Source organism: Amblyomma mixtum, chromosome 4 (genome assembly GCF_055824585.1).
Source record: "Amblyomma mixtum isolate Tamu chromosome 4, ASM5582458v1, whole genome shotgun sequence".
Classification (NCBI taxonomy): Eukaryota; Metazoa; Arthropoda; class Arachnida; order Ixodida; family Ixodidae; genus Amblyomma; species Amblyomma mixtum.
In genome coordinates, this window is record NC_143015.1 from 88,332,594 (window position 1) to 88,359,276 (window position 26,683).

General features: G+C 48.7%; 1 protein-coding gene across 1 annotated transcript; it reads left to right on the forward strand.

The window, feature by feature from the left end:
* Positions 1 to 1,658: 1,658 nt before the first annotated feature.
* LOC149347334 (uncharacterized) lies at positions 1,659 to 25,190 on the forward strand. The gene is made up of 5 exons (XM_089585555.1): positions 1,659 to 1,746; positions 13,136 to 13,197; positions 15,665 to 15,760; positions 18,114 to 18,143; positions 25,134 to 25,190. The coding sequence occupies exons 1-5, from the start codon at positions 1,659 to 1,661 to the stop codon at positions 25,188 to 25,190; spliced, it is 333 nt and encodes a 110-aa protein (XP_089441681.1).
* The last annotated feature ends 1,493 nt before the right edge of the window (positions 25,191 to 26,683 follow it).

The following is a 26,683-nucleotide window of genomic DNA, read 5'->3' on the forward strand; positions in this document are numbered from 1 at the left end:
CCTCTGCAAGCCCCACGAGAGGCTTCGAAACAGTGCCGAAGCTGCGCAAAACGCCTCTCCCAGTTGCCAATCTTTCGCCGAATACATTTAGCTTCTCAACCGCGGGTTCATGGAGAAATTTTATTACTAAATTCGGCTGTATCAAACTATTTTACGATTTTTTTTACCTATTAGCTGTAACAATCTTTCACTCTACTACATTTTGTTTTTAGAGTTTATGGGGGTTTAATGTCCCAAAGCGACTCAGGCTACGAGACACGCCGTAGTGAAAGGCTGCGGAAATTTCGACCACCTGGGGTTTTTTACCGTCCACTGACATCGCACATTCATGGGCTTCTAGAATTTCGCCCCCGTCGAAATTCAACCGCCGCGGCCGGGATCGAACCCGCGCCTTTGGTGCCAGCAGCCGAGCGTCCTAACCACTCAGCCAACGCGGCGGCCTATTATCACCTTTTGTATTTTCATGTGAGAATAGCAAAATAGCAGAGACACAAAGTATATTCGTCATACTAATTGTTATGATGCATTCTCACGAAAAAACATTGCCTTTTGTATTTTCATGCGAATACATCATCACAACTAGTATGACGAATATACTTAGTGTTTCTGCTATTTTGCTGTTTTTTTCCTTCTCAAAAAGGTTCTCAGCTGCAACTGATAATGTTGAAAAGTGCATTTATCAATCCATATTTTTATTTATGTGAATTTCCTTTAAAAAGTAATTGCTCGGAGTGAAAAATTTATATCACGGACACTCTTAAAACGGCCTTTTTCATGTGTAAGAGAAAGTTTTAGCTCAAGAAGTTTAAGCTTTCAGTGGCTATTTCATACGTTTTGTACGTTCCAGGATGTTTTTTTTTTCGAAAAGACAAATCTTGTCAATGCAATTTTTTTCTCAACTTTCAATATTTAGTACATTTCTTTGTTTGCAATATTCACACCACGTATTTGTGTTTATATAACTGTGTTCAGAAAGCATATCATATTACCATTTTTTTTCATGCATATACTGCTTATTTTTGCACTCCATATTTTTTCCAGGAAAAAAATTTCTGAACGTATCAAAAACAGTCCTTCCAACGGCAACAAAAAGTTGAGATTAATTTGGAAATAAGAAAACGCATCCCCCCCCCCTCTCCTGCCTGCACTGCTTGAATTGTGTGCTTTTGCATACAGAAACCTTACGGAATGCGCTGATTCGCAAGAGCCTCTAACTTCTTAGCGGTGCAATGCGTCGTCTTGCACCACTCTTCGTTTGTTTTTTGTTTTTTTTTTAAGAGCTGGAATGGTGCTTATCGGCGACAAAAATCCTGCTCTTAAAATAGTACGGCCTGACCGCCGCGCAGCCTAAAACAGCGCAAAAACTCTCGCACTTTACGCCGAAAGCTCTCACAGCCTTTTGTCGCTCACATGGTCTTGGCAGGTTTCAAGGGGCAGTCGTGCATGTTTCAAGTTATGTCACAGCTGCAGCCGGCTCTTCCTTTCCGTGTTCTCTCCGTGTCCTCGAGAGCTTCTTTGTAGGCGCCGCAGCAGCAAGCGAGGGTGTGTGGCAGTTTAAAATTGTCGCACGTATAGAGGGCGTTAGAGCAGGAACAGCCACCGTTTGCCGACCACGATTTATCATCTGATTTCAACAGTAGCACGCGCTATCCAGCGAAATGAGTGCGACGACGCACTGCCTCCTGCTCGCCGCCGCTTTTGTCGCGGTTGCCTGTGTGGATTCACCCGACATTCACCCGACCTGCCGTGAGTGTGATCTCATCCATGTATTTAATCTCTTCCTACGTTCATTTTCGGCTGATCCGACAGGTTCGATCCTGGCCGCGCGCCTCCCGTAATTAGTTTTAAGCGGAATACAACTGCCGTGTGCTGTGCGGTATCAACGCAGGCTAAAAAAAAAAAGTCGATTTGCATAGTTGGGTCAAATGCAAATTAGGAGAGCTAACAGTTGGGTTTTCACTTCGGCTCCGGTGTTCAGATCCAGTGTCCAAACATGCCAGTTGTTCGGATGGCGATAATTAGTCAATATCTATATATGCCGAATTCGCCATTCTTTCCATTCATAGATCCGTGGGAGTCTTCCTACCGCTACTAGGGCAGTGGTGCAGCGTTCAAGCAATGCGCCACTGCCCTTCTATGGCAGGTGCAGGCATCGCTGGGACTTGGTTTACCACTTTACCCGGTAGTCTTGTGAGAAGCCTGCCACAATACAGGCTTCAGATAAACAGACAAACATAGAACAGCTAAATGCAGGGAATGGACACTGTAAGTGCTAGCGCATTCGAAGCTAAGAGGTCTAAATTAATTCACAGCAATTCACTGCGGAGTATCAAAGTCCACGTGTCGCTTAGGGACGTTAAACCCCGCAGGTTATAATTTATTTATCGCTCTAAAGCCGAAGAACGTAAAGTTGCGGGGCTTCGCTTGAATCTGGCCGTCGACGCAATTTAGTTTCAGAAGCCGCCGAGGAGTACCCTCTCGATAAATTGTCTTCTCTTTTTTACGGGCTCCTCTCTATAGCCCTTCAGGAAAGCAATAGGCATACAGCAGAAACATACAAGGGGCCACGAAAAGTCACGCCGTTATGGGTTTATTTTGACAGCCATTAATATTGACGGCTAAGAAGCATGGCGTACTTCTCGATTATTCTCGCTAATTTTGAGACTCGGGACGCAAAATTTTGCTCAGTTACTTCTTGCTATCAGCTTTCACAAACGCTTCCTCCCTTGGATTTCAAACTCTCTAAGCACGCGTTTTGTTTAATTACTTCATCCGTCTTCAAGGAAAACAACTTTTCAGCGTTGTATTCGTTCCACGTTTCCAGAGAACGCACCTACACTAAGGAAAATTGCCGGTGTGTAAGCCTTCCTTTCTCACTAGGGACAAGCACGCACGGAATGAACAGAGTAGCTAGCTGTATAGAGATTATACGCGTTATTTCGACAGCAGTTAGCGGACGTTATGGTGATTGTCATGCTTTTTTGTGTTACGCCCCAAAGGAAGGGACTGCAAAAGAGAGGCAAAAATCAATTCCTCTGTATTGCACGCTTTATGACAAGATTTAATTAGTCTGCGAGTTAGTTTTAAACACCAGTTTTCCGCAGGCATCACTACTGCTTGAAGCCTTGGACACAAAGCGCAAAAGCAATATTTTGCATCCCGCCAAATGTATAAATTTTCACCCCCTCCCCATATCAGTTCGTTTATTTTATCAATGTTGCCTGACAAAAAATAGACTTCTAGTTTGAGGACTTTCGTGAATAGTTTTCTCCACGACGAGTAACGAAGCACAATTGACGGTTAAAACAAAGGTTTATTTCCGTGCTCAAAAGGAAGCGCTCGAAACTGCCACCATGCCCCTGAAGTAAGGAAAGGAACAAGCACTGAAGCAACGAACAAAGTATGGCTCCACGTTTGGCCTGCAGAGTGGAAAATGCCGCGGTGGTTCGCTCTTAAACAGCACTACGCCGACAACGACGGAGTTTTATGCTGGCCACAAGTGGACCATCGCTGCAGAAGCAGCGGAGGCACAGGTTTCTCCAAGCACGGTCCAGGAATGTCTCGGCGGCTGGCCCTTGCCGCTGGAACGATACTGTCGACAGGAAGCGAGACCGCGCTGCGAAAGACCTTCTGCTTGCTCCACGCTTTACCTTGCCTCCCCAATAGTGGTCACGTGCGCACTCCTCTTGCTTCCACCGGAACAAAAAAAAAGAATCATGAGTGAGACCACGGAAGACACACATCCTCGTCCGCTGAGTCATTAAAGCATTAGGGCATCATTAAAGACATTTCGACAGCTTAGCAAGTCTCAGCCTAGTGTTATCCGCTATGCAGCATGCGCTTTTTTAGATTCATCTGACTACACTACGACGAAAGCAATGTTTCTGGCGACAGTAGGTCGCAGCTGAAAGCTTTTAAATTGTCATGTTTAAGCAAAAAGACCAGACCTCTCAATCAGACGACAGTTTTTGTGCAGAGTTCGCGCGGAAACCCCGCTGAACAATCCTGAGAAAATATCGCGACTGACAGGGCAGATTAAATTGGCTGCAGCCTTTGCCGTGTATGCACGAATGCGACAACGGTGCGTCGCTTTATAGCGAGTCACGGCAATGTAATAAGGCAGAATGGTTGTTAAGGCAAAAGCCTTTAATGTCTCATCGTTGTAAGCAGCAGTTGTCGACAGAAATGTCATGCTTTTCAGTTGGTCGAAACGGTCGTGACGTTACAGTGCGCCAATTTCAAACGGGGCCAATTGTACTTTGGCTAGTAACCATGCAACCAATTGAAGGGATCCTATAGTGATGCTCCAAAAAAGTGGGACTGAGCTTACTTAATTGCTTAATTACCCATTCAGCGTAATTAACTTTTCTAGTCAGGTCATATAAATAAATAAAACCGAGTAGGAAATTGGTCGAGCTCGGGAATCGAACCCCGGTCCTCGCAGTGCGAGACGAGCATGCTATCCACTCCGCCATGCGAGCTCGATGGTTTGGAATGAACAAAGGCGCGTCTGTGAGTACGGTGTCTTCGCTCGCTGCCATCCTCCTCCCTTCCCTTCCAGCGAGGTTTAGGTGTCCACCGAGATATGGGAGTGAGTGAGTGAGTAGAAACTTTATTGATTTCTAGGATTTAGCCTGCGGTGGAGGTCTTCTTCAAGTCTTCTCTTCAAGTCCTGAGGTTGCCTCCTTAGCCTTGGGTGGTCCCCTAGTCCAGGGCTCCACTGAGTCTGGCCACCTCGCTTGCGTGTGCTATGAGTGCCCTTTGGGCCTCTAGCTCGCAGCTGGTGAGCCGGCTCTCCCATTGCTCCGCACTTGGTGTGTCGTGTTTGTGGAACGATATGTTTCTGTCGCATTCCCATGTTATGTGGTATAGTTTTGGCCTCGCTTCGCACCAAGGGCATGTGGCGCGGTATTGTGTCGGGAACATCTTGGTTAGTATATATAAGTTGGGGAAGGAGCCTGTCTGTAGCTTCCGCCATTTTGCGGCTTCTTCCTTGCTTAGCTCTTTGTGTGGTGGGGGGTATTTGTATCTTAGCCCCCTGTATAAACTTAGTGTTTCAGAGTACCCAGCCCCTAGGCTAGTCCAGAGCTCCTCCGGGGCTTGTGACCCCCCAGCTCGGATAGTAAGCCCTCGAGCTAGTTCGTCCGCCCTTTCGTTGCCCCAGACCCCCGCGTGGCCTCCCGAGGGTGTCCCCTCGCTGAGGATCCTGAGTGTCGTTTTTCGTACCCTTCCTTTTGTGTAGTTTCGACACGCTTCTTGTGAGTCTTGAAATATTCAAGGGTCTCCCCTTTCTATCCCCCTCCCTCATTGCTAGGGCTATCGCTATCTCTTCCGCCTCTGCTACATTTGATGCCCTGGCCGTGAGGCTCGTTATGTGTTCTCCCTGGTGGTTGACGACTACCGCCACCATTTTATTTCCTCGTTCACCATAGTACGGGGAAGCGTCGGTGTATACCGTGCTGTCCCTGTGCCCTATTGTTTTTTCATAGTATTCTGCCCTGGCTCTCCTCCTGCTGGCATGGAGGTTTGGGTCCATGTTGCGGGGGATGGGTTGTACGCTTATGTTTCTTCTTAGTGCGTCTGGTATGTTTGCCCTGTTGTTGTGATGGTTCTCCGTCTCCCGACCCAACCTAGTCAGAAGTGCTCGTCCGGTTCTTGTGTCGCTGAGTCTTTGAAGTTGTGCCTTTATTTGGCATTCACTCAGCTCTTCAAAAGTGTTGTTTAGCCCTAGTTGCATTAGCTTCTCGTTGGACGTGTTCCTTGGTAGATGTAAGGCTATCTTGTACGCTTTGCGAAGGATAGCTTCTGCTTGCTCTCTTTCAGCTTTGATGGTTACGTGATATGGTAGTGAGTATGTTATTCGACTGACTATCAGGCTGTTCACCAGTCTGATTGTGTCTTCTTCCTTCATGCCATGCCTTTTGCTGGCTACTCTATCATTCGGCCTACTTGCTCCGCCGCTTTGCGTAGCAGGCTGAGTGTGTGGCTGCATTTCCTGCTACCTTGCAGCCACATACCGAGTATTCTTATCATTCTTTGTTCCGGTATGTTCTGCCCTTCTAGTTTCACCTCGAGGTTAGCCTCTGTAGGGTGCCTTCCTACTCTGAGAAGTTCGGACTTTTCGGTGGAACACCTTAGTCCCCTCTTCTTCATGTATCCTTCAATGCAGGTGGCTGCCGCTTGTAGACTTTCTTCTTTGCTTCCTAGCGAGCCTTCGCTGATCCATATGGTGATGTCATCCGCATACATTGCGTGTCTGATTCCTTGTATCTGGCTGAGCTCTTTGGCTAGGATGATCATTGATATGTTGAAGAGCACTGGTGATATCACTGAGCCCTGTGGAGTTCCCCTGCATGGTGTTTGAAAGACCTCGCTTCGTAGGTCTCCCAAACCCACCGTTGCAGTGCTGTTTGTGAGGAAGCTTCTCACGTAGTCGTGTGTTTTCTTTCCGCAGTTGGTGGCGTTGATGCCTTCCATGATTGCTGCGTGCGATACGTTGTCGAAGGCCCCTTTGATGTCCACGGCCATGACTACGTTTTCCCCTTTGCTTGGCATTGTTTCTAGTACTTCTTTGAGCTGAAGCAGCACGTCTTGGGTCGATAGATGTTCCCTGAAGCCGAACATGGTGTTGGGGTACCATCCTCCGTCTTCTAGGTGTCTTTGTATTCTTTTAGTGATGATTCTTTCCAAAAGCTTGCCCAGACACGATGTTAGCGAGATAGGTCTGAGATTTTCTATCTGCAGTTTTTTGCCTGGTTTGGGTATCATAACGACTTCCGCGTGTTTCCACTCTTTCGGAACCGTTCCCTCTTCCCAGAGTTTGTTTAAGTATTTTGTGAGCTGTTCTACCGCTTCATCGCTGAGATTTCTTATCAACGAGTTCTGGATCTTGTCCGCCCCCGCTGCCGTGTTCTTTGTCGTTGCCCTTATGGCTTGAATAACTTCTTCTCTTGTTATCGGTTTGTCCATGTCCTGGTTTTCTTTCCCTTGGTATTCTCCTTGGTAGGCTTTCACCTGTTCTTTTCCGTAGCATTTCTCTTTTACTGCTTGGATTAGCTGCTCCTCCGTCCCTTCGTAATGGTGGATCAGTCTTTGTATCGATTTGTTACTTTCTGCTTTGTTCTTCGATGGGTCCATGAGCTTCCTTAGTATTTGCCACGTTCTGGCCGTGCCTAGGGTGCCATTCAGTGTTGTGCTGAATTGTTGCCATCCCTGTCTAGACAGTTGTGTTGCGTATTCTTCCGCTCGCTGGGTGATTTCTGCTATCTTCTTTTTTAGTTTCCTGTTAAGCTTCTGTTTCTTCCAGCGTTTGGTTAGGCTTTTCCTTGCCTCCCATAGGCCGAGGAGTCGTTTGTCTACCTCTGGTGCCTGTTCTGTGCGGTTAACTTCTTTGGTATATGTATCTCTTATTTGTTTAAGTTGTTGGCTCCATTCTTCTAAAGACGTGATGTCGCCTTTGATGCTTTTGCAGTGGGTGCGGAAAGCGTCCCAGTCTGTCAGTCTTGCCTTGCCTATTTTCCTCCTGATGCTTTCGGCTTCAATGGCCACTCTGATTATAAAGTGGTCGCTGCCTAGGTTCTCCTGTGTGTTTTCCCACTCTGCTTGTTTAGCTCCTCTGACAAAGGTTAGGTCGGGACACGTGTCTACGCTTACGCTGTTGCCTTGCCTTGTGGGTTGGCTCTCATCCGTAAGTAGCTCGCAGCCTGTGTTTTCTGCTGCTGTACATATGCTGCGCCCTTTTATGTCCTCTTTTTTGCTGCCCCATTGCGGGCTTTTCGCGTTGAAGTCTCCTGCTATAACTAGGGTGTTCTGCCCTGCAAGTTTCTTTGCCTCCGCGAAAAGCTTGATGAAGTCTCCCCTGTTTTTAGGTGGGCTATATATGTTTATAACAAAGGTGCTTTTTGCTTTCCTTTTCCTTTTGGGAATTATTTCAGTTATCACGTGTTCTAGCTGTGTGTCTGCTATTTCCCCATGATTTATTGCTGTTATTTTGTCGCTAATGAGTGTTGCTGTTTTCCCTTTTTCCTGGCATGAGTAGCCTCTTAGGGTTGGGGTACAGTTTGTTTCTTGTAATAAGATTAGGTCTGGTGGGGTTCCCCTAGTGCTAATGAATTGCTGCAGGAGCCCCTGCTTGCGCCTGCAGCCCCTGCAGTTCCATTGCCAAATCTCTAGTTGTTGTCCTCCTGCCATGTTGCTGTGTTGCAGCTACCATTGTTCCCTTGGGTTTCTGTACCGAACCTCCGCTCATTAAAGAGGCGGTCTCTGGCGTCGTTTAGTGTTCTCTGTGTTGTTTGATTTTTAACGTAATTACGGAAGCTCTGGTCTTGCAAAGCTATCTTCTGGCTTAGTTGTTGCATTTGTTGCTGCATTTGTTGTTGCATTTGTTGTTGCATTTGTTGTTGCATTTGTTGTTGCATTTGTTGTTGCATTTGCAGCATGAGTGTTTTTAGGTCTTCCCCTGCCGTGTTGGTCTCCCCCATGTTTTGTGGGTTCTCTATAGTTTGTGGTGGTGGTGTTGCCGTTCTCACTGGTGAGAAACCTGTTCTCCGTATCTCCTGTAGTTCTGCGATTAAGTCGCTGATCTGCTTTCTTAGCTGCCTATTCTCCTTTCTTATGTTGTTGATTTCTGCTCTTAGGCTTTCGTTTTCTGCCTTGGTGTCTGTTGTGTTGTTTTCCTCGTGCGGAGCAAAAAGTATTTTGGGAGAGCCGCCTCCCCAGCTTACCTTAACTCCACCGCTTTTCTTCTGCTGCGTTTGCTGCTGGCTGGCCGTGGTCTGGCTCGCCTCGCCTCGTCCCCGGCTCTGGCTCCGGTCCCGGCTGCGGCTGTTGCTGCGTCCCCTGGACTCGCTTCCGTAGTCAGGTTGTTTCTCCTGGTCCTCGTTCCGGAACCAGCGTGGTCGTCGTCCTCCATTTCTGCCTTGGCTGAGGCCGCGTTGCTGCTGACCCCAGGCTCGTAGCTCTCCGAATGATTTTAGTCGCTGTGTGCATTCCCTTGCTGCTGTGACGTGGGAGCCCTTGCACACGAGGCACTTCGGTACGCATTGGTGTTGCGTCTCCGGATTTGCTTGGCCGCATTGCCTGCACGCCTTGCTTTCCGGGTTTGGGCATACATCTGCTCGATGCCCTTGCTGGTAGCAGTTGTAGCATATCTGCCTCGTTGGTCTATATGGGTGACACCACATCTCTCCCCCGTAGAGCAGGACTTGCTTGGGAAGGATTGGGCCTCTGAAGGTAATGACTGCTGTGCTAGATCTCCCTAGCATTCGTGCCGCCAAAATCTTCACTCCGTGCGTTCTTGTCCTTAGGTTGGCCTTTAATTCTTCTTCTGGGGTTCCCGGGTCTACCCCGTGGATGACTCCCCGTAGCGTTCCCTCCGGCGCCGCCACGTGTGCCGTGACTTGGTAGCTTCTTCCACCGAAGTTGAGCTGCGCTATGTTTCTGACTTGTTTGGCTGTCTCTTCCTTATTCGTGCTGACGATTATGATGTTCGAGCCGTTGCGCAGTCGGATTATAAGGTCTTCTGCCTTGCATCCATGCCCGGTGGCTGCAACCACCGCTCGCGCCACTTGGTGTGTTTGCAGCTCTCGCACTGCTAGTCCCTTTGGCCTCAGGATCACCTTTAAATCTTCTTTCGGTAGGGGAGGGAGTCTCCTCTTCGGCGCTCCTTCCCTCTCGCCTTGCTTGGTTGTGCTTTGTTTGTCGCCTGTGCTTTTCCCTCCGCTTGAGGGGCTCGGATCCCCCGTCACGTGGCCTGCCGTCGCTTCCTGGCTCTTCCGTATTTTCTTGTGCCGCCGTTGCGACATGTCTACTGTCCAGTCTGAGTCCGAATCGTATTTGCGACTCGCCTGCGCTGTTTTTGTTAGGGTGCTGCCTCCCGGGATTTGGGTGTTCACCGTCGGGCCCTGTACGTGGGATCCCCCGGCGGTGGCGTCTCGTTGGTCTTCCTCCATTCTTTCTTGGGTCTCCATAATTCGGTTTGCCAAAAATTCATGTCTGGCATGGATGTCTTGCGTCTGGGTCATCTTTCCGCTGCCTCCGTCGCCTGCCGAGGTCGAGGAGTCCGCGGAAGTCGCCGCCCGTGAAGCCTAGTCGCTAGGCCTAGCGTTGGCTTAGCTCATTCGTCCACGTGGTTGATCTTCAAGACCGGATAAATCCAAAAATAATGGGCCCACCGGTTTGAAAATGGTGTCCTCGTGGTCCGCTTCTCTTCCTGCGTCGCCTCCCACCAAAATTTTGGCAGTTCCGCTGAGTTGACCGGGCCAAAAAGCCCAAAAACTGCGGAGCGCATGTGGCGTACGTCCGCTCGTAGTGGTAGAGGAACGCACCAATCAGATATGGGAGACAGATTTCCTTTCCTCAAAAACCAATTTACCGACGAGCGAGGCGTAGAACCGAATGGGCGATGGCGTTCTATGGACTCCCTGGCAGCGTTGCAAGACGCTGTCGCGTTCCACTCTTAGAGGGGAAGCTTAACATCTTAACCACACATCAGTGACCGCACTTTAGGTCAAAAAAAGTGCACCCCCCCCCCCCCCCCTGAATTTTGACGGGTGTCGACCGAGATATGCGAGACGGTTACTGCGTAATTTCCTTTCCTCAAATACAATTTTCAGTTTCTTCATTACGGGCCATCTTTGTCTTTCTTCTTTCACTCCCACTTCCTCCCTTCCTCTACGGTGTGGTTCAGGTGTCCACCGAGATGACACAATTACTGCGCCATTTCCTTTCCTCAAAAAGCGTTGCGTTCAAACGGCAAAGCATCGCGCCGAACGGGTGGTGGCATTCCGTGGCAGCGCTACAACACGCTGTCGCGTTCCACTCCTAAAAGCGAAGCTTAAGCGTCATTAATTAGCAGTAGTGTTCCGTGCCAGTGTTTGTGGAGTGCCCGTGCGCGAGCTCTGCGGTGGGGTTCGTGGTAGGTGGGATGCATGTTTTTGGGGAGAGGTTTAATAAATAATTCGCGGTGAATGTGGCGGGAGACCTGGAGCTGTGTGGGGTCCGTGGCTGGTAGGTGGATACTGAGGGTATGTAGGATGTGTCTGCCGGTGGTGGTTTTCGCGAGACGTATGTATTGTGCCTGTCGATAGGCCTCGATAAGCTCCCCTACCGTATTTTGCAGTCCTAGTTGGAGGAGTTTTTCGGTTGAGGCATTTGGGGGTAGTTGTAGTGCTGTTTTAAATGCTGTTCGGATCATGGCATCCAGGGTGAAGATTTCCCTTGCCTGGAGTTTCAGGTAGGGGAGCGTGAAGAGAAAGCGGCTGAGGTCGAAGGCATGAATGAGACGACATAGGTCATGCTCCTTCATGCCCCGGTGGTGTGCAGAAACGCGGCGGATTAGGTGGGATATCGACACCGTCGTCTGCTTGAGTTTCCGTATGGTGAGTGTGTTTTTCCCATTGTTCTGGATGTGGAGGCCCAGTACCCTGAGAGTGTTTACCTCCGGGATGTGCCGGTTTGCCAGTGTCACCATGATGGGGGCTGTGGGGCAGTTTCGGGTTGTGGGCGGATGATAAAGAGCTTCGACTTCTCCGGAGAGCAGGAGAGTCCGATACTCCGCGCATGTGCTTAGGTGAGGTTAGCTGCCGATTGTAGAGTATTTTCTATGTCTCCATCACTGCCATGGGTGGTCCATAGCGTGATGTCATCGGCATAAAGTGTACGACGAAGGTTAGGGATGGTTTGTAGATTGCGGGCAAGGGGAATGAGAGTGACATTGAAGGGAAAAGGGGAGAGGATGGATCCCTTGGGGGGGGGATGGATCCATGGGGAGGGGGGGGGGAATTCAGATGTATGCAGTTATCACCCCGTCCCGCCTCTTCCTCTATCGCTATCGATCGGACCCTTCCTGTCCCAACTGCCCCTGTATCTATGCGGACCTGGCCCATTGCCTCTTCTATTGCCCGGCTGCTCAGCAGTCGGGTTCCTTCCCCCCACCCTCTCTATCCATCACCACCTGGCTCGACTGGCTTGGCGCTGAAGGGGAAGAACAGCGGCTTCTGGTCGCCCAGGCGGTCGAAATGCTCGGCCTGTAAATTATGGTCGATTAAAAGTCTTTTACTACTACTACTACTACTACTACTATTAGTGTTCAGGCATTAATCAGTAATTAACCATTAATCAGTGATTTGTCATCACTTAGTAATTAGTACTCAATTACATGTGACACCACTAGTGCCACAGAAGCAGCCAAAGTGGTGCGGAAAACGCTTTCGCCTCTACGCACTTTAGACAGCCAAAGTGCCCCTGAATTTTTTTTTCTTTTTGACAATGTTATTCATACAGCAACCTTTTACTTCTGACTGCCTTTATGTTGATCATACAGGTGTTTTGTAGTGTTTGTCTGTTTTCTCTCTCTTTTTTTTTGTTTGAAGTATGGTGTGATCTTTGGCTGTTGTTATATTGCCCACTCTGCTTGGCCCTCGGGCTGCAGTAATTTGTAAATAAATAAATAAAAATAAAATCCCTAAATTTCATTGCCTCATTGCAGCACCGTGAAGCACTGAGTACCTGAATCAATTCTTGCGTGAAATTGCCTCTGCTTGTGTCGCCTGTGCAAGGCACAGCTCCACAAGTTGTAGCTCTGGAAAGAGAAAACATGCAGAAGGAAACAACGCAAAGCGAACCCCGTTCCCTTATACGATGCGACACGACCGCGTCTGGCGCGAACAGCGAAACCGGATTGAAGACCCCTGATCTACCACCGCGTTTGACACATGCCATTCCTAGTGTAATGCAACTCTTGGACGAGAGGCACACTATAACTGACAATTAAAACTGACGCGCCAGCAGTGGCATAGCTGTAGACGCTGATCGTGGCCCGCCGAAGTGCAGTCTGCGCTGTTTTATTGAGCAGCTACGGAGCCCTGAGAGCTGGGTTCAAAGCTGGCAAAAAAAAAAAAACTTTTTCATGGCTCGATCGAATTTGCAAACACTATAAAGTGCCGTGTTTTCTATGAGTACGTATTATCTAGTTCTAAGTCCCCGTCAATCATTGCCAGCCAGGCAAAGACCTGTAATAAATATCTAGAATTAGAGTCTTTCCGCGCCCTTCCTATAGAGGACTAGGAATTTTAGCTCACTTGCGTTTGCAAATGCAGCTGTACCTACAAACTGCATATCCGCTCTTTTTTTCCAGGGCTCGATGACCGGAGGCTCAAGACTGTGGTCGCCTGCGTCAAACGGAACGGCGGTGTAGCGGTTCGTCCCTTTCCCGTACTCAATAGAGTGCACTAAAAAATTCCAGCCTACTGTAGTTCCAAGCGGAATTCTAGAAATTGTTTAAGGTTCACCCATAATCAGTTGTCCCAACGGCACAGGTTGTCAGGGGAGTGTTTGCGGCGCATTCGTTCCCTCGCAGCACAACTCACTATCATTCGTAAATATGTTTTTAGGCTGTTGTCGCATATTTTCTCTACACAGTAACAAAATCATGCACCGTGGTTCCAAACCTCGTTATGCCGGTTCTGGCATTTCGAATTCCCTACTTCGAAGGAATTTCTGTGAATATCTGCGTTAAGGTGAAGTTGCGTCAGCCGGAGCCCAGCTTTTAGTAGAAATCTCTTAAAGACCCAAAGTAGTTTTTGTCCCCCTGATACACCGGCGAGGTGGGAGCCCAAACTGGCCAATTCCTCAGCGATCAAGTTCAGAACGCGAAAGTTAATGAAGCATTCGTTAACATTAGTCAGCGACTTTCATGCCAATAATGTGCCTGCAGGATTTTTAATCCGATGGCGTTGAGACTGTAGTGCAGAATCCGGTTTCTTCAAAACGAAATTCCCTGGTTGATGAAGAGTGGGCATGTCACCTTGTGACGTGATTACAACCTGGCCTAATGGGCTACTCCGCGAGAGATCACGCCAGTTTGCGACGTTATCATAATCCTGCCCACCATGGCAGGTGGCAACATGGTCACTAAATTCTGAGCAACGTGTCCACCTTTGCAGGTGGCTTTCAAGATTTGGAAATCGGCCCCCCCCCCCCCCCCCCAAAAAAAAAAAAAAAATTCCAAAGGATCCTCGAACATGGAAAGAATGCCCACCCCACACAAATGAATTAAGAAGGATTAGTATGTTGGAGTACTATAAATTCATATAATCGAATAGGAAGTACTCGAACAGTGTAGAAGGTTATGACTCGTCAATACAACACAAGGGCAATGGAACCGGTTACAACCAAATTTTTAGAGGGAAAATCACAAGGGCAACCTAAACGCTATCGCATTTTCTTTAAAAACGTGGTTAAGAATGCCACCGTTTTTTAGGGAATGCATGCATGCCAGTAGCCCTGACAGCGTTCCTAGTTAGTGGAAATGAAGGGCTGTAAAGAGGTTAGCGCACTTCCCCGAGGTGAATGAAAATGCGAATCAAAGGTGCGCTTTAAGAGAGATACAACACTTTTGTGCGAGCTTTTGCATTGTTTAGTGATGCGCAATTACTAATTCATCTTATCGTTACTCCTATCATTTTCCTCTACCGATAGAATTCAAACTGACGGCCAAACAAGCCTAGTTGGCATTTTCCTGGTCAAATTGCTTCCACGCAACGTGACAGAATTTTTATCGTTTAGTTCCATCGCAAGCGCTGGCTTCTAGAAAGAAAATCAGCATTCATATGTTGGTATTTTATTTTTTTCCTCGTTTCCAACGGACATCTACAATCGAAACAGCTTCAATAAACACGTTATGACCTCAATGGCAATGCAGAAAGTTGGGCGAGTTGGTAATACATGTTGAACTTAGCAAAGCGCAATTCAAAGACTGGGACATAGAAGAAGCACACAGGACAAACGCTTGACATCAACTAGTTCTTTACTCGGGAAAAAACACATATATACAGATACATAGAGGGCGGAAACCAATTATAAACCAAGCAATGAATCCGCTTTATCACAAGTGTGTTGAGCGTGAACAGGCATCAAGGTAAGCAATTTCCTTGCGTGATAAGGTCAGGGAAGGAGTTTGGTTTGGTTTATGGGGTTTAACGTCCCAAAGCAACTAAGGCTATGAGAGACGCCGTAGTGGAGGGCTCCGGAAATTTCGACCACCTGGGGTTCTTTAACGTGCACTGACATCGCACAGTACACGGGCCTCTAGAATTTCTCGTCCAAAGAAATTCTAGCCGCCGCGGCCGGGATCGAACCCGCGTCTTTCGGGTCAGCAGCCGAGCACCATAACCGCTCAGCCACCGCGGCGGCTCAGGGAAGGAGTGCTGATACAATTTTCAGCTTTCGTTCTATGCAATAAGCCTGTATAATTTCTCTGTCAAGCCTCTTTTCCTTTACCGCACGTGCGTGTGGTATTGAACTGCGGCTCATTTGCTTTACATATTTTACATGACTTCCAGTGTTCTGCTAGGTGCCCATCCATTGCTACAGCTTGCACAGCACGACGGTGTTCCCTCAACCTATTATTCAGGCACCTGCCTGTCTGGCCAATGTACGACTTCTTGCAAAGAACTAGTTGATGTCAAGCGTTTGTCCTGTGTGCTGCTTCTATGCCCCTGTCTTTGAATTGCCCTTTGCTAAGTTCGACCTCAATGGGCTTCCGTGCCGATGGAAAGTACAATGCCGGCTTCTCTAAATGGGAATGATTAGACCAATGGGTTAAACAAACTCAGCCCTTTAAACATGATATACACAAGGAGCTGACTGGCGTTCCTTCCCACAGATCATCGACAAACTGAACACAGCACGCGACCGCCTGCGGTGCCCAGATATCGAATGTGGTGTGCGCAAAATATGCAAGAAAAACAACGGCAGTTTGGTGAGTACAATGCGGATAGCTCCCGCCTCTCTGGAACAAAGAGCAATGACAGCTGGTAAGCGTAAGAACAGACACAAATACGATGTTCCAGATAAACGTTATGTCTCATGCTTCACCTTTAACCCTCTTGTGCTGTCCTCTAAAACGCCTCGTAACTATACATTCATGCCAAATCTGTGCAATGTGTTTTCAAGACACTACAAGAGTACAAAATTACCGCCACGGTGGCGTAATAGTTTCAGCATCAGAGCCATCCACATCGCACACGGGAGGTGTGAGGTTCGATGCCCAGTGCCGCTGGATACAAGCGCTGATAAAATGGGTACAAGCTTCCGCCTGGCATGTTGCTCGGCATACCGGGTGTTTTTTTTTTTCCGGGACGCGTGACGGAAAGCGGAGGGCGGAGCGAACTACGTCAGAGGCGCTCACCGTCGCTGAGTTACGGTGCGAGGATACCTACCAGGGTGACTTTTTCGCGCCTCGCAACCTGCGGGAATTTTTTTTTATTAAAATTGTTTTTTCTCGGTTGGACTGTTTGGAGGACGATCTCCAATTCTGCGAAGACAAGATACCCCCTAAAATAAAAATTAGAAAAGTTCATTAACATATTTAGTTAATCAGCGAACTAATTAAAGCAGTTTTCCTCATGCCTGGCGCCCGCCGTAGCCTTCAGTGCTAAAATAAGTAATGCAATTTACCTTTTTTTTTAATTTTGGACCTTCTAAAAAAAAAACACCCGGTATATGGGCTGGTGTTCGATCCCGCCTTGAGTGGAGCGAAACGCCTTGTGCCACGGCACTGTTCGGATGAAGCTTCGGCACAATAAAAAAACAAAAACATGTTATAAAGGACATTTTGTATAAATATAGACAACTACTGAAAAACGTTCTTTACTAACCCAGCGCCTCAAAAAGTACGGAGTTTCATTTTGTAAATGTAGGTAAAATGTGGAAAATGTGTTGTCATGACCGTTACCACGTCTAAATCTTTACACAGTATTCTAACTACCCTTCGCTGTAAAGCTGCTATTCTATCGCTGTCACTCTTTTTCGCAGTTTCCCGTACTAAGGAAGAATAATTGAAGTGGGGATGTATAAGTGAGAAACGTAACTGTTATTAACCAATTCTAGAGGCCCATGTGCTGTGCGATGTCAGTGCACGTTAAAGAACCCCAGGAGGTCGAAATTTCCGGAGCCCTTCACTACGGCGTCCCTCATAGCCTGAGTCGCTTTGGGACGTTAAACCCTTTTAAACCAAACAAAACCAGTTATGTTAGCCAGTAACATAACCATCACTTCACTTCCAAACGACACCACATGTTTTGAGACGAACGCGGGGTAATCTTCCCGAGATCTACGCATGCTCAGTACGCCACCTGCACCGTACATAAGTCACCACCTTCGTCCATCCGCTGCCATTGTGAACAGGAGATCTGTACGGGGCACGAAACGTCAATTGTTTTCCCTTTTTTTCTTTTTTTGGCGAGTGTTCCTTTTTCTGCAGTTATAACTTTTTTTGCGTCTGCAGACTGCTAGCGGTAAAATTTCGAAGGCGGCCTAGCATACCAATAAGCCTTGCTATTTTCATTCTTATATTAGGCGCACATGATACCACGCTAAGTTCGACTGAAATGTAAACGTAAGAATGAAGGATGATATAAGCGCTCAAACAATCGACCACTACATAAAGGTTTATATTGTGAATGGGATTGTTTTCTACAGGCAACGAATTTCTTTTCTTTGTAGTTATGAACCGTTTTCGGACACCCACAAAGCGAGCTGATGCAGCCGATTATTCGACATCGTCTCAGGCTCCCGAAGACTCGCTCCAGAAGAAAAACTCATACCTCAGCCTCTGTAAATTCTAACGTCATCCCTATACGTAAGAAAAACAACAGACCGAATATGCAGCTCTCGGGAACACCGTATGTGATATATGGAACTCCATGCACGCATGTGTAGAACTCCAGAGCGCTATGTATAAACTCTAATGTTACCTAGAATAAAAATATCTGCTCTTCCTCTGAAACCATACGCTGAAATCGTACTGAAGAGGATATTGTGCTTTATAGGATGAGATGTCTTCCAGCAACCTAACTATTCCAGTTGCAAATAACCTGGCTTTAGGATTACTAATGACCGGCTTTTATCCGCAGTACTGCCATTTCAGTCTATTTGCCCTTTTGAAATCCGCACTGCTCTTGCAGAATAACTTTGTTGTGTGGGGCTAAAAAGCAAATGCTTCAGTTGCGCGATGCGCGGTGTTACAAGGTCGATGAATTAATAGCAGTCAATGCCATCAAACTATTCTTATCAAAGATACGGCGTGATATAACAAGTTATTTCTTTTTCAGGCCACGCACACTACTAACGAGTTCTTCACGGTAAGTTGCTCAAAAAGAAGCGATATCATAACTTGCTTTGGTCTGCTCCTTTGAACTTTATTATACTCTACTCAGTCATACGCTTCTACACTGCTGTATTAGAGAAGTACATCAACGCAATGAGTGATTTTCTCTATCCAGTAGGCTTCACACGCTTTCTGGTTTCTACAAGCATTAACTAAAGACGGAAGAGACGTGCTTAATGTCACTACACGGGCCCAGGTGTCAACGGCCGTCTAAGTTGGTCGAGGGCAGCAGCCTTGCGGAAGCTCTTTCGCACCTTTGACCGAGCGCCGTTTTCGCTTTAATGTTTCCCCTTTGACAAGTGTTGCGTAGTCCTGCTTAATATCCTGGTATCCAGCTTAATATGGCCACCTGTGTGCCTCACTGTGCTTGCTGCGGTCATTGGTGCTTTAACTACCTCCTGCACTGTACGTGGGTAGGTAGTAATGAGAAATAGTGTAAGTGTAGTGATTGTGTAATTGTGCAATTGGCTGCCATCCCGTAGTGCATGGCCTTGAACAACTCTTGACGTAAGAAAAAGAACCAGTAGCGACAGAAACAAACGCGGTAAACCGCTAAGCATAGCGCCGCTGGCTGGGCGCTTCCTGAATGCCTGGTCATGTTCCCAAGCAAACGATCGAGCCCGCTTTGCCGGACGCCGCATTGATACATGGTGTTGCACCTAAGACTGTACACAGTTTTTAAAACGAGTCTTTGAATTAGAAGAACGTTTTTTTTCCGCATAGCGTGGCCAGCGGTGTAGTACATCACAATACATCTAAGACGAGCCAACTAGCCACCTGGTTAACCAGTATTGAATGGCTAACATTTTGACTATCACTGTTGGGCTCCTTGATTATTTAGAGGTAGAGCCCACCTTACGTAACATCCATACCAGTCTTAAGAATTTCAAAAACGTGGTTATCCTCGTGTATCTCATGTATTCTGGCGCGATTTGGTCAAAATTTTGATGTCCACAGCATCGAGGCTAACCACGTTTTGAAATCCTTAAGGATGATTGGATATTACTTACGGTGGACTACATGTCGCTGAATATTTAAGGGGCCTAACAGTAATACCTAAAAGTAATATTAGTCAACCAGCCTGCTAGTTAGTACCTTGGCTATAGATGTTCTACGCCACTGGCAGTGCTATGCCGAAAAAAAGCGCTCTTCCAACTGAAAAGCCTATATTAAGAAGCTGCGCAAAGTCTTGGGAGCGTGGGGTTTGTAATAAGGGGGATAAATACTTTCCCCCTCTTAATCGCCGCGGGCCTTGCTCTGAGGGAACAAAGGAACGACGCTCCGGCTGACACAAAAAAGGCATTTAGTGCTACAACAAAAATAACGCCAGCTAGCACCAAAATACCGTAAGGAATCCAGGTCGTCCGACTCACCAGCACGGTTACGAGCCAATGTTCGCCCACGCTAGGGCAGTTGAGATACTCCGCTGCCGAACAGCTCGAGACGGGGGAGAACGTTTTCTTCCACGGCCTCGATTCGCTGGCTGAGAGCGGAGCAACGCGCCGAACACTCCATGCGAGCCCAAGAGGAAAGTGGTCTCGTCCGCGCGCGCAACTATCACGCCGTCTGTGGCGCTCGTGTCGCCGTGACGCCGGCGCCCTCCTTTGTTGCTCGCGGGGAAGCAAACCACAGGGGACGTGCGAAGCAGGTTCCCACAGGTGAAACACCCTGCATACAATGTGAATGCGCCAGGCCGCATGCACCAAGGAAGGCAGACAAATGCTTAAATCCGTGAGGGCCACATTTTATGTTCAAGGCCATTTATGGCATCATATTACATTTATAGCAAAGAAAAAAATAGCAGTGTGCATGCGAAACAAAGGACCCAGTAAGGATGAAAGAAAAATACGTTAGCGCTCGCCCCCGTGCAGTCATCTGAATAGCGCCATTAAAAAAACCACTCGCTCACGACTGGCTGACCATTGGGAGCACTGCACTGGCACGGGCTTTATGAACACATGCCAGCACTTCGCCTCTACTGTCCTAGGGGCAAGCACTCCAGTTGGATTCCCTCTTGATCTCGTAGAGGGAAATTGGGTTAAAGATGATTGTTGTAGGATTCTTGATGTCTTGAAGATTCGAATTGCTCAATCACATTGCAAGAGGACACTTTAGGAGAGGTTAACTTTTTATAACAATTAAAAGCACAAAGGAGGATACAAGCAAGGAGAAAACATATTTACACTTGACTGGCTCGCAGTTCTAGGTGACGAAACCAGCCCTTGGTCCTGCCGAAGCAGCTGGTTTTAAAACCAATGCCCCCGCCCTCGGTGGGAGAGTAACCAATCAGGTACTCTACAAGCATCCACCCAATAACCCATTGGGGAAAGGAAAATACACCCAATGAATGATTGGGGAAAGAAGGTAGCCCCTCGCGACCCCATGCACATACATGTATGTACGTACACTTTCCACTATCACTGCTGCGGATAATTGTGCTTTCCCGCTGCGAGCTTCGCGAACACTCGCTTTCCCAACGTCCGGTTGCCGCCAAGTTCGAGGAACGCCATTTCAACTCATCTGTTTCTCGTCGTCGCTCCTCATGCCTGCAGCTAGCGTGACAATATGTCAAAGCATGCCGCTGCAGACATGGTACAAAGAGCCACGCACTGTGGCACGGGTCAGCCTCGCCGTACACACGTGCACACAGGATGCCGCCTAACGACTGAGTCCATGAGGGGAGTTTGACGTCTCCTGTAATCCCCCGCCATTCGGCGCCTCCGTTCTCCCGCTGGGTTCACTGACCCCTTTCTGTGCGGTTGTGCGGAGGGCCCAAGAAAAGGACTTAATGGGCATTCCCATAAAGCGACCGGATGCAGCAAACAACATACGGCACCGCGAACTTCACTCCTCCCAACCAAGAATGTCACACAGGCACTTGTTGTCAGTGGGACATTAAAGTTCAGCCACGGTGTCCAACAACAAAAGTACATACGCACGCACACACACGTACGTCGGCTGTCCGGTCAGTCCACCAACACGCACACATGCGCCGGCTGTCCGGTCAGTACACCAGCACGCACACATGCGCGCACACAGCGGATATTTCAACCCGCACACACAAGACCGGAAACCAATCTGCACATTCCAGAATTCACCATGTCAGATCGGTGCCCCAAACTGGCAGAAATAAATTCTAGCCACCTACATCTCGAAACAACACTTGTTTCTTTTGAGCCTTGCCCACAAGATTGGACCAAAATTTACAATTATTCGGCACAGAGCCGGTTGTAAAGGCTGCCGCCGCCGTCGGATCAATAGAGCTCACCTGCTCCCCGCGGGCTATGAAGATTGCTGCTGCCCTCGCGTCTGCATTCTCCCCTTCTTTGAGTTTCACAGTAGGGTCAGGCCTCTCGTCGGCTACTTCGCATGTAGTTTTGCATCGAGATTCAAGTAGCGCTAGCTCTTCGTACATGTGCCCACCGACGTTCGCTTCAAAGAAAATCGTGCTGTCACGCCTTCTTTTCTGACAACTACCTTCACCAGCTTGCTTCCCCACTTCTGGCGATGAAGCATACTGTGTCTCCTCCACGTCGATACCCACAGGGACAGACGCATTATCCGAATCCTGCAATTCCTTATCAGCTTCGAAAACCATTGCAGTGATCAAACGCGCATTCCTTCCTTCCTCGGCATCAAATGCAGCCTCATCGCTCGTTGTTAGCTCACAATCTGCTGCAAAAACTTTTGCAGCTACCGAATTGGCCTCAAGCTCTACCGGCGTCTCAGATTTGTCTCGAATTTTGAAATGCTCTTCCAAATCAGCTCTCTCATTTTCTTGATGTAGCCGCTCTCTTTCTATCTGGTCTAACAGCGAGTGCGTCTGAGGTGTCACTAACTTCGCTACACCGTCAGCTACATCTGCTGTCACTGCGCAGAGTGTCAGCTCCGGCTGGCTAACCGATTCATCTTTGGCAGCCAGCTTACCTTCGCCTGCAAAGGGTGTTCCCGTTATGCGCGCCTGCTCTAGCTCTTCGTCGAGCGTTACAGCTGCGCCAGAGTTTGCGCCAACCTGTTCTTGCTCAATGCTGAACTCCTGTTCACAAACAAAACACTCATGAGCCTCCTGGGTCTCCTCTATCTCGGCTTGCTCCGACAAGCAGCGCTTCAAAGGCGTGACTAACGCCCCTATGCCCTCGGCCATCTCTCCTGGCACGGCACACACGGTTGGGCCCTGCTGCCTAAACGCTGCAGCTTTCACACCTATAGCCATTGGCCCACAGGTCACTCTCAATACGGGAACATGCTGTTCTCGCTTCGATTTCGGACAGTCAATCATTAGATGCCCAAATTCTATGCAGTCAAAACATTGAACTGCTGCCAATAACATCCCTCTATCAGATTTCGTTCCCTGGTTGAATTTAGATTGCATCTGTGCAAGTTTTATCTTTTCTCGTTCAATTTCGAGTTTCAACTTGCCAATTTCAAGCAGCTGTTCTGCCTTCTGCTCAGTCTCCAAACATCGCATCATGCCCTCCCGATCGTACCGCACGGCAGCCATCTCCCTTTTCCGTGCTATCATCTATAGCACGAAAACACTACACCGACATGGTGAATTCGGAGGAAGCAGAAAGGTCTCCTACCTCGCAGGTTGCTTTCCTCTGCCACGGTAGTCACGTCGCCCTGAGTGACGACAGCGGGCTCCTTGATGCGGATGAGTTGAGTTGAGCCCCGGCTCTCACAGCAGCTCGCTGACTTGTCCTGCCTCGTTTGACTTGCTGGTCGCCTGGTTCTTCTTTGAACCTCAACGGGGACGCCTGGTTCCTTCCGCAGCTCACGGACTAGGCACCTCCACGACACGTCGGTCGCCTGGCTCCTTCAGCTCCTCGCCGACTTGAGCCTCCTACGTCCCGTTGACAATGACCAGCAGTCTCTGAAGCTTTCAACGTCGCTCTACGACGCTGACGTTCCTCCTTTAGGACGTACCGCTGTGCAGCTTGTCCACCGACTTGTTCCTCCGCCCCTCCGTCAGATACCTCGAGCAGGAAGACGTAGCAAATCCTGTCGACTGCGCCAGTTGGATTCCCTCTTGATCTCGTAGAGGGAAATTGGGTTAAAGATGATTGTTGTAGGATTCTTGATGTCTTGAAGATTCGAATTGCTCAATCACATTGCAAGAGGACACTTTAGGAGAGGTTAACTTTTTATAACAATTAAAAGCACAAAGGAGGATACAAGCAAGGAGAAAACATATTTACACTTGACTGGCTCGCAGTTCTAGGTGACGAAACCAGCCCTTGGTCCTGCCGAAGCAGCTGGTTTTAAAACCAATGCCCCCGCCCTCGGTGGGAGAGTAACCAATCAGGTACTCTACAAGCATCCACCCAATAACCCATTGGGGAAAGGAAAATACACCCAATGAATGATTGGGGAAAGAAGGTAGCCCCTCGCGACCCCGTGCACATACATGTATGTACTATCGCGCCAATATGAGTTGCAACGCGCGGTCATCAACCGGGGCTCGTTCCGTGGTGTGCCTCCTCCAAACAGTCGCTCGGAATTCTGGGAGCAACTGCTGTTCCAGGAAACAACAGCACCCCCGCTCAGGAAAAAGTTTCTCCCAGAATTCCGAGCGACTGTTTGGAGGAGGCACACCACGGAACGAACCCCGGTCGATGACCGCGCGTTGCAACTCATATTGAGCGCGATAGTACGTACACTTTCCACTATCACTGCTGCGGATAATTGTGCTTTCCCGCTGCGAGCTTCGCGAACACTCGCTTTCCCAACGTCCGGTTGCCGCCAAGTTCGAGGAACGCCATTTCAACTCATCTGTTTCTCGTCGTCGCTCCTCATGCCTGCAGCTAGCGTGACAATATGTCAAAGCATGCCGCTGCAGACATGGTACAAAGAGCCACGCACTGTGGCACGGGTCAGCCTCGCCGTACACACGTGCACACAGGATGCCGCCTAACGACTGAGTCCATGAGGGGAGTTTGACGTCTCCTGTAATCCCCCGCCATTCGGCGCCTCCGTTCTCCCGCTGGGTTCACTGACCCCTTTCTGTGCGGTTGTGCGGAGGGCCCAAGAAAAGGACTTAATGGGCATTCCCATAAAGCGACCGGATGCAGCAAACAACATACGGCACCGCGAACTTCACTACTCCGAAAGAGTAAGGCACCAAATTTTCAAGGTATGAAAAGTTTGGTCGGCAAACTACACAAAGAAGCAACCAGTTAAAATAAGGTCACTCAAACAAGTATTCTAATAAAACAAGTAATATAAACGCATGTAAACAAGCATTTAAACGTCAAAGTAACACACAAGGCTCCTCAACAGAGAACACTGCCACAGTTACTTAAAATGGACCGCCGACTGATCAGGGATTTGCTGAATTGTGCAACACAAGCAGTGCACCGCACTGGAAAAATTATGTAACCTACCTTGCGTTTCGGAATACAGCACTTCGCCAGCTTACCCGAATGCCGTACAGCCTGCTACCCCGAGCGACTTTATGCTTGAAGACTTCATGCGAAGCGTTATGGCTAATCTGCCAACGAGTGTCATCGTCGTCACACCTTAATATTATAACCTCATGCATTTTGTAAATTCTAGTAAATATTAGGAAGATCACAGAACGTTGCTGTTTAGACGAATGTGAAAGTTTATGTGAGATTTACTGTGCGATAGAAGCGTGCAGTCTATCAAAAGTATGCAGTCCAAGGCGTATTTTTCTGAGCCCGGGTCCTTACGCATAATCAGGGCACCTTATCTTCCAAAGGGGGGAGGAAGTCGTCCCCAACCCTCCCAAGCCTAGTAGTGTCAACTGTGCTTAACAGCGCAGCTACAGGTCTTGGAAGCCAACCAGTCGGGCTTCATATTTTTGACATACTGCACGTTAAAGAATACCAGGAGGTCTAAATTAATCCCCAGCCCTCGCTTATGGTGTCTTAAAGCCTGCGTGTCCCTTCTAGATGTTAAACCCCAGATACCAACATTTATTCTGCTTGGTTCTCTTTTTCAGGACGAGGAAAAGGCGATCATCCGCGGCCTCTTCGCCACCTGCCGCGAGGAATCTTGAATGAGTTGCTCCTCCTCCATGCAACATGCAAGTCGCAGTGACTTACCACTGCCTCCCGGTCATCATCCCCTAAGGAACGCATGTGTGAGGTCCCTCGACTGCAATAAAAATTAAATGTGCACTTAAAAGGCGACTAGACAACTTTGAGAATGTTGTCCAAATCTATATATGCTTTAGGTAAAGTATGCCAAGTGTTTTTGCAGTAGCATTTAAAATAGTGACGTAATGGATGATTGAATTTTCCGCTTCTCAGAGCAGCAGAGGAGTGCGGCGAAGTTCAGTGAGACGTCACGGGAGGATTAAAATTGCCGCTCCCGTAAGCCACACCCTGCCGTGCCTCGCCGGATGCTGCCAAAACGCGCTCGGCAGGCTTTGGTTTTTTTTCCTTCAAAGCAGGCGTTCATGCGGTGGAAATGTGCAGACACACTTGAAGACGAGGTCATTAATAATCATTCCAAATCATAATCATAATCATAATCATAATCTGGACGCGCAGTCCAGAGCTCGCGGCGACACATCCTGTTCACGCCAACGTGAGGCAAGAAATGCTTCGCATCATGGGCGTCCGGAGGGGGGGGGGGGGGGGGCAGGGGGGGGCGGCTGCACCCCCCTGGAAAATCACTCACTCGAACCGTGAGTGATGGCCGCACGTCAGGGGCGGCGGTGCGCTCAGCCAAAAGAGTAAAAGCGGCCCTGCTTCCACGCTTTGGGTCACATCTGCAAAGTGCCGCGTCCGGGGACGCGTCGTTGCAGACATACAGCGGCACCGGCGAGCATGTGTTTCGAGCCGTCTTGAGATGTGTGCCTGTTTCTTTGATCTCTAGAGAGATAGCGACACGGAGGCAGACAGTGCACACCCCGGCCACCGATGAATTCTTCAGGAGGGAGGGACAAATCAGCCGTGTCCATCCCCGCTTTGTCGGACTGCTCAGGGGCAAGCGGGCGATGAGTTGGCGCCGCCGCCGCTCGCTGTCTCCTCCGATCCACGGGAGAGCGCAGTTCGGTACAAGCGCCGCTTTCAGAATTTTCGGCAAAGGGGATTAGCTGCTTTTGTTCACGGCGACGCAGTCTCCAGAGGCGCCCCCACACCAGCGTTCCTTGCGTCTTCTCCGGAAACCAGCGCCTTTGGTCAAGGCAGCCCGATGGCGCCTGCCTGGCTCGCCTGTCACCTCTGGCTGGGCCTCAAATCCCAACAGCGCCCATGTACTGTGCGATGTCAGTGCATGGTAAAGAGACCGTCCGTCCCTCATAGCCTGAGTCGTTTTGGGGCTCTGAACCTCATAAAAACACACAAAACAAATTTTCCGACCGGAGTGGCGAGTGTCCCTTCCCCTCGGAAGTCGCGCGGCGTTCCTTGTGTGTGCGCGCCTCTTTGTTTGTGCTTCGGTGTTTTTAGTGGCCGGTTGTCAACGAAGCTGAGAACAACCAAGACAGCGGACGAGAAAATGACGAGCGGCGAGTAGTGTGTGTGCAAATACTCGACTGTGCGGTTG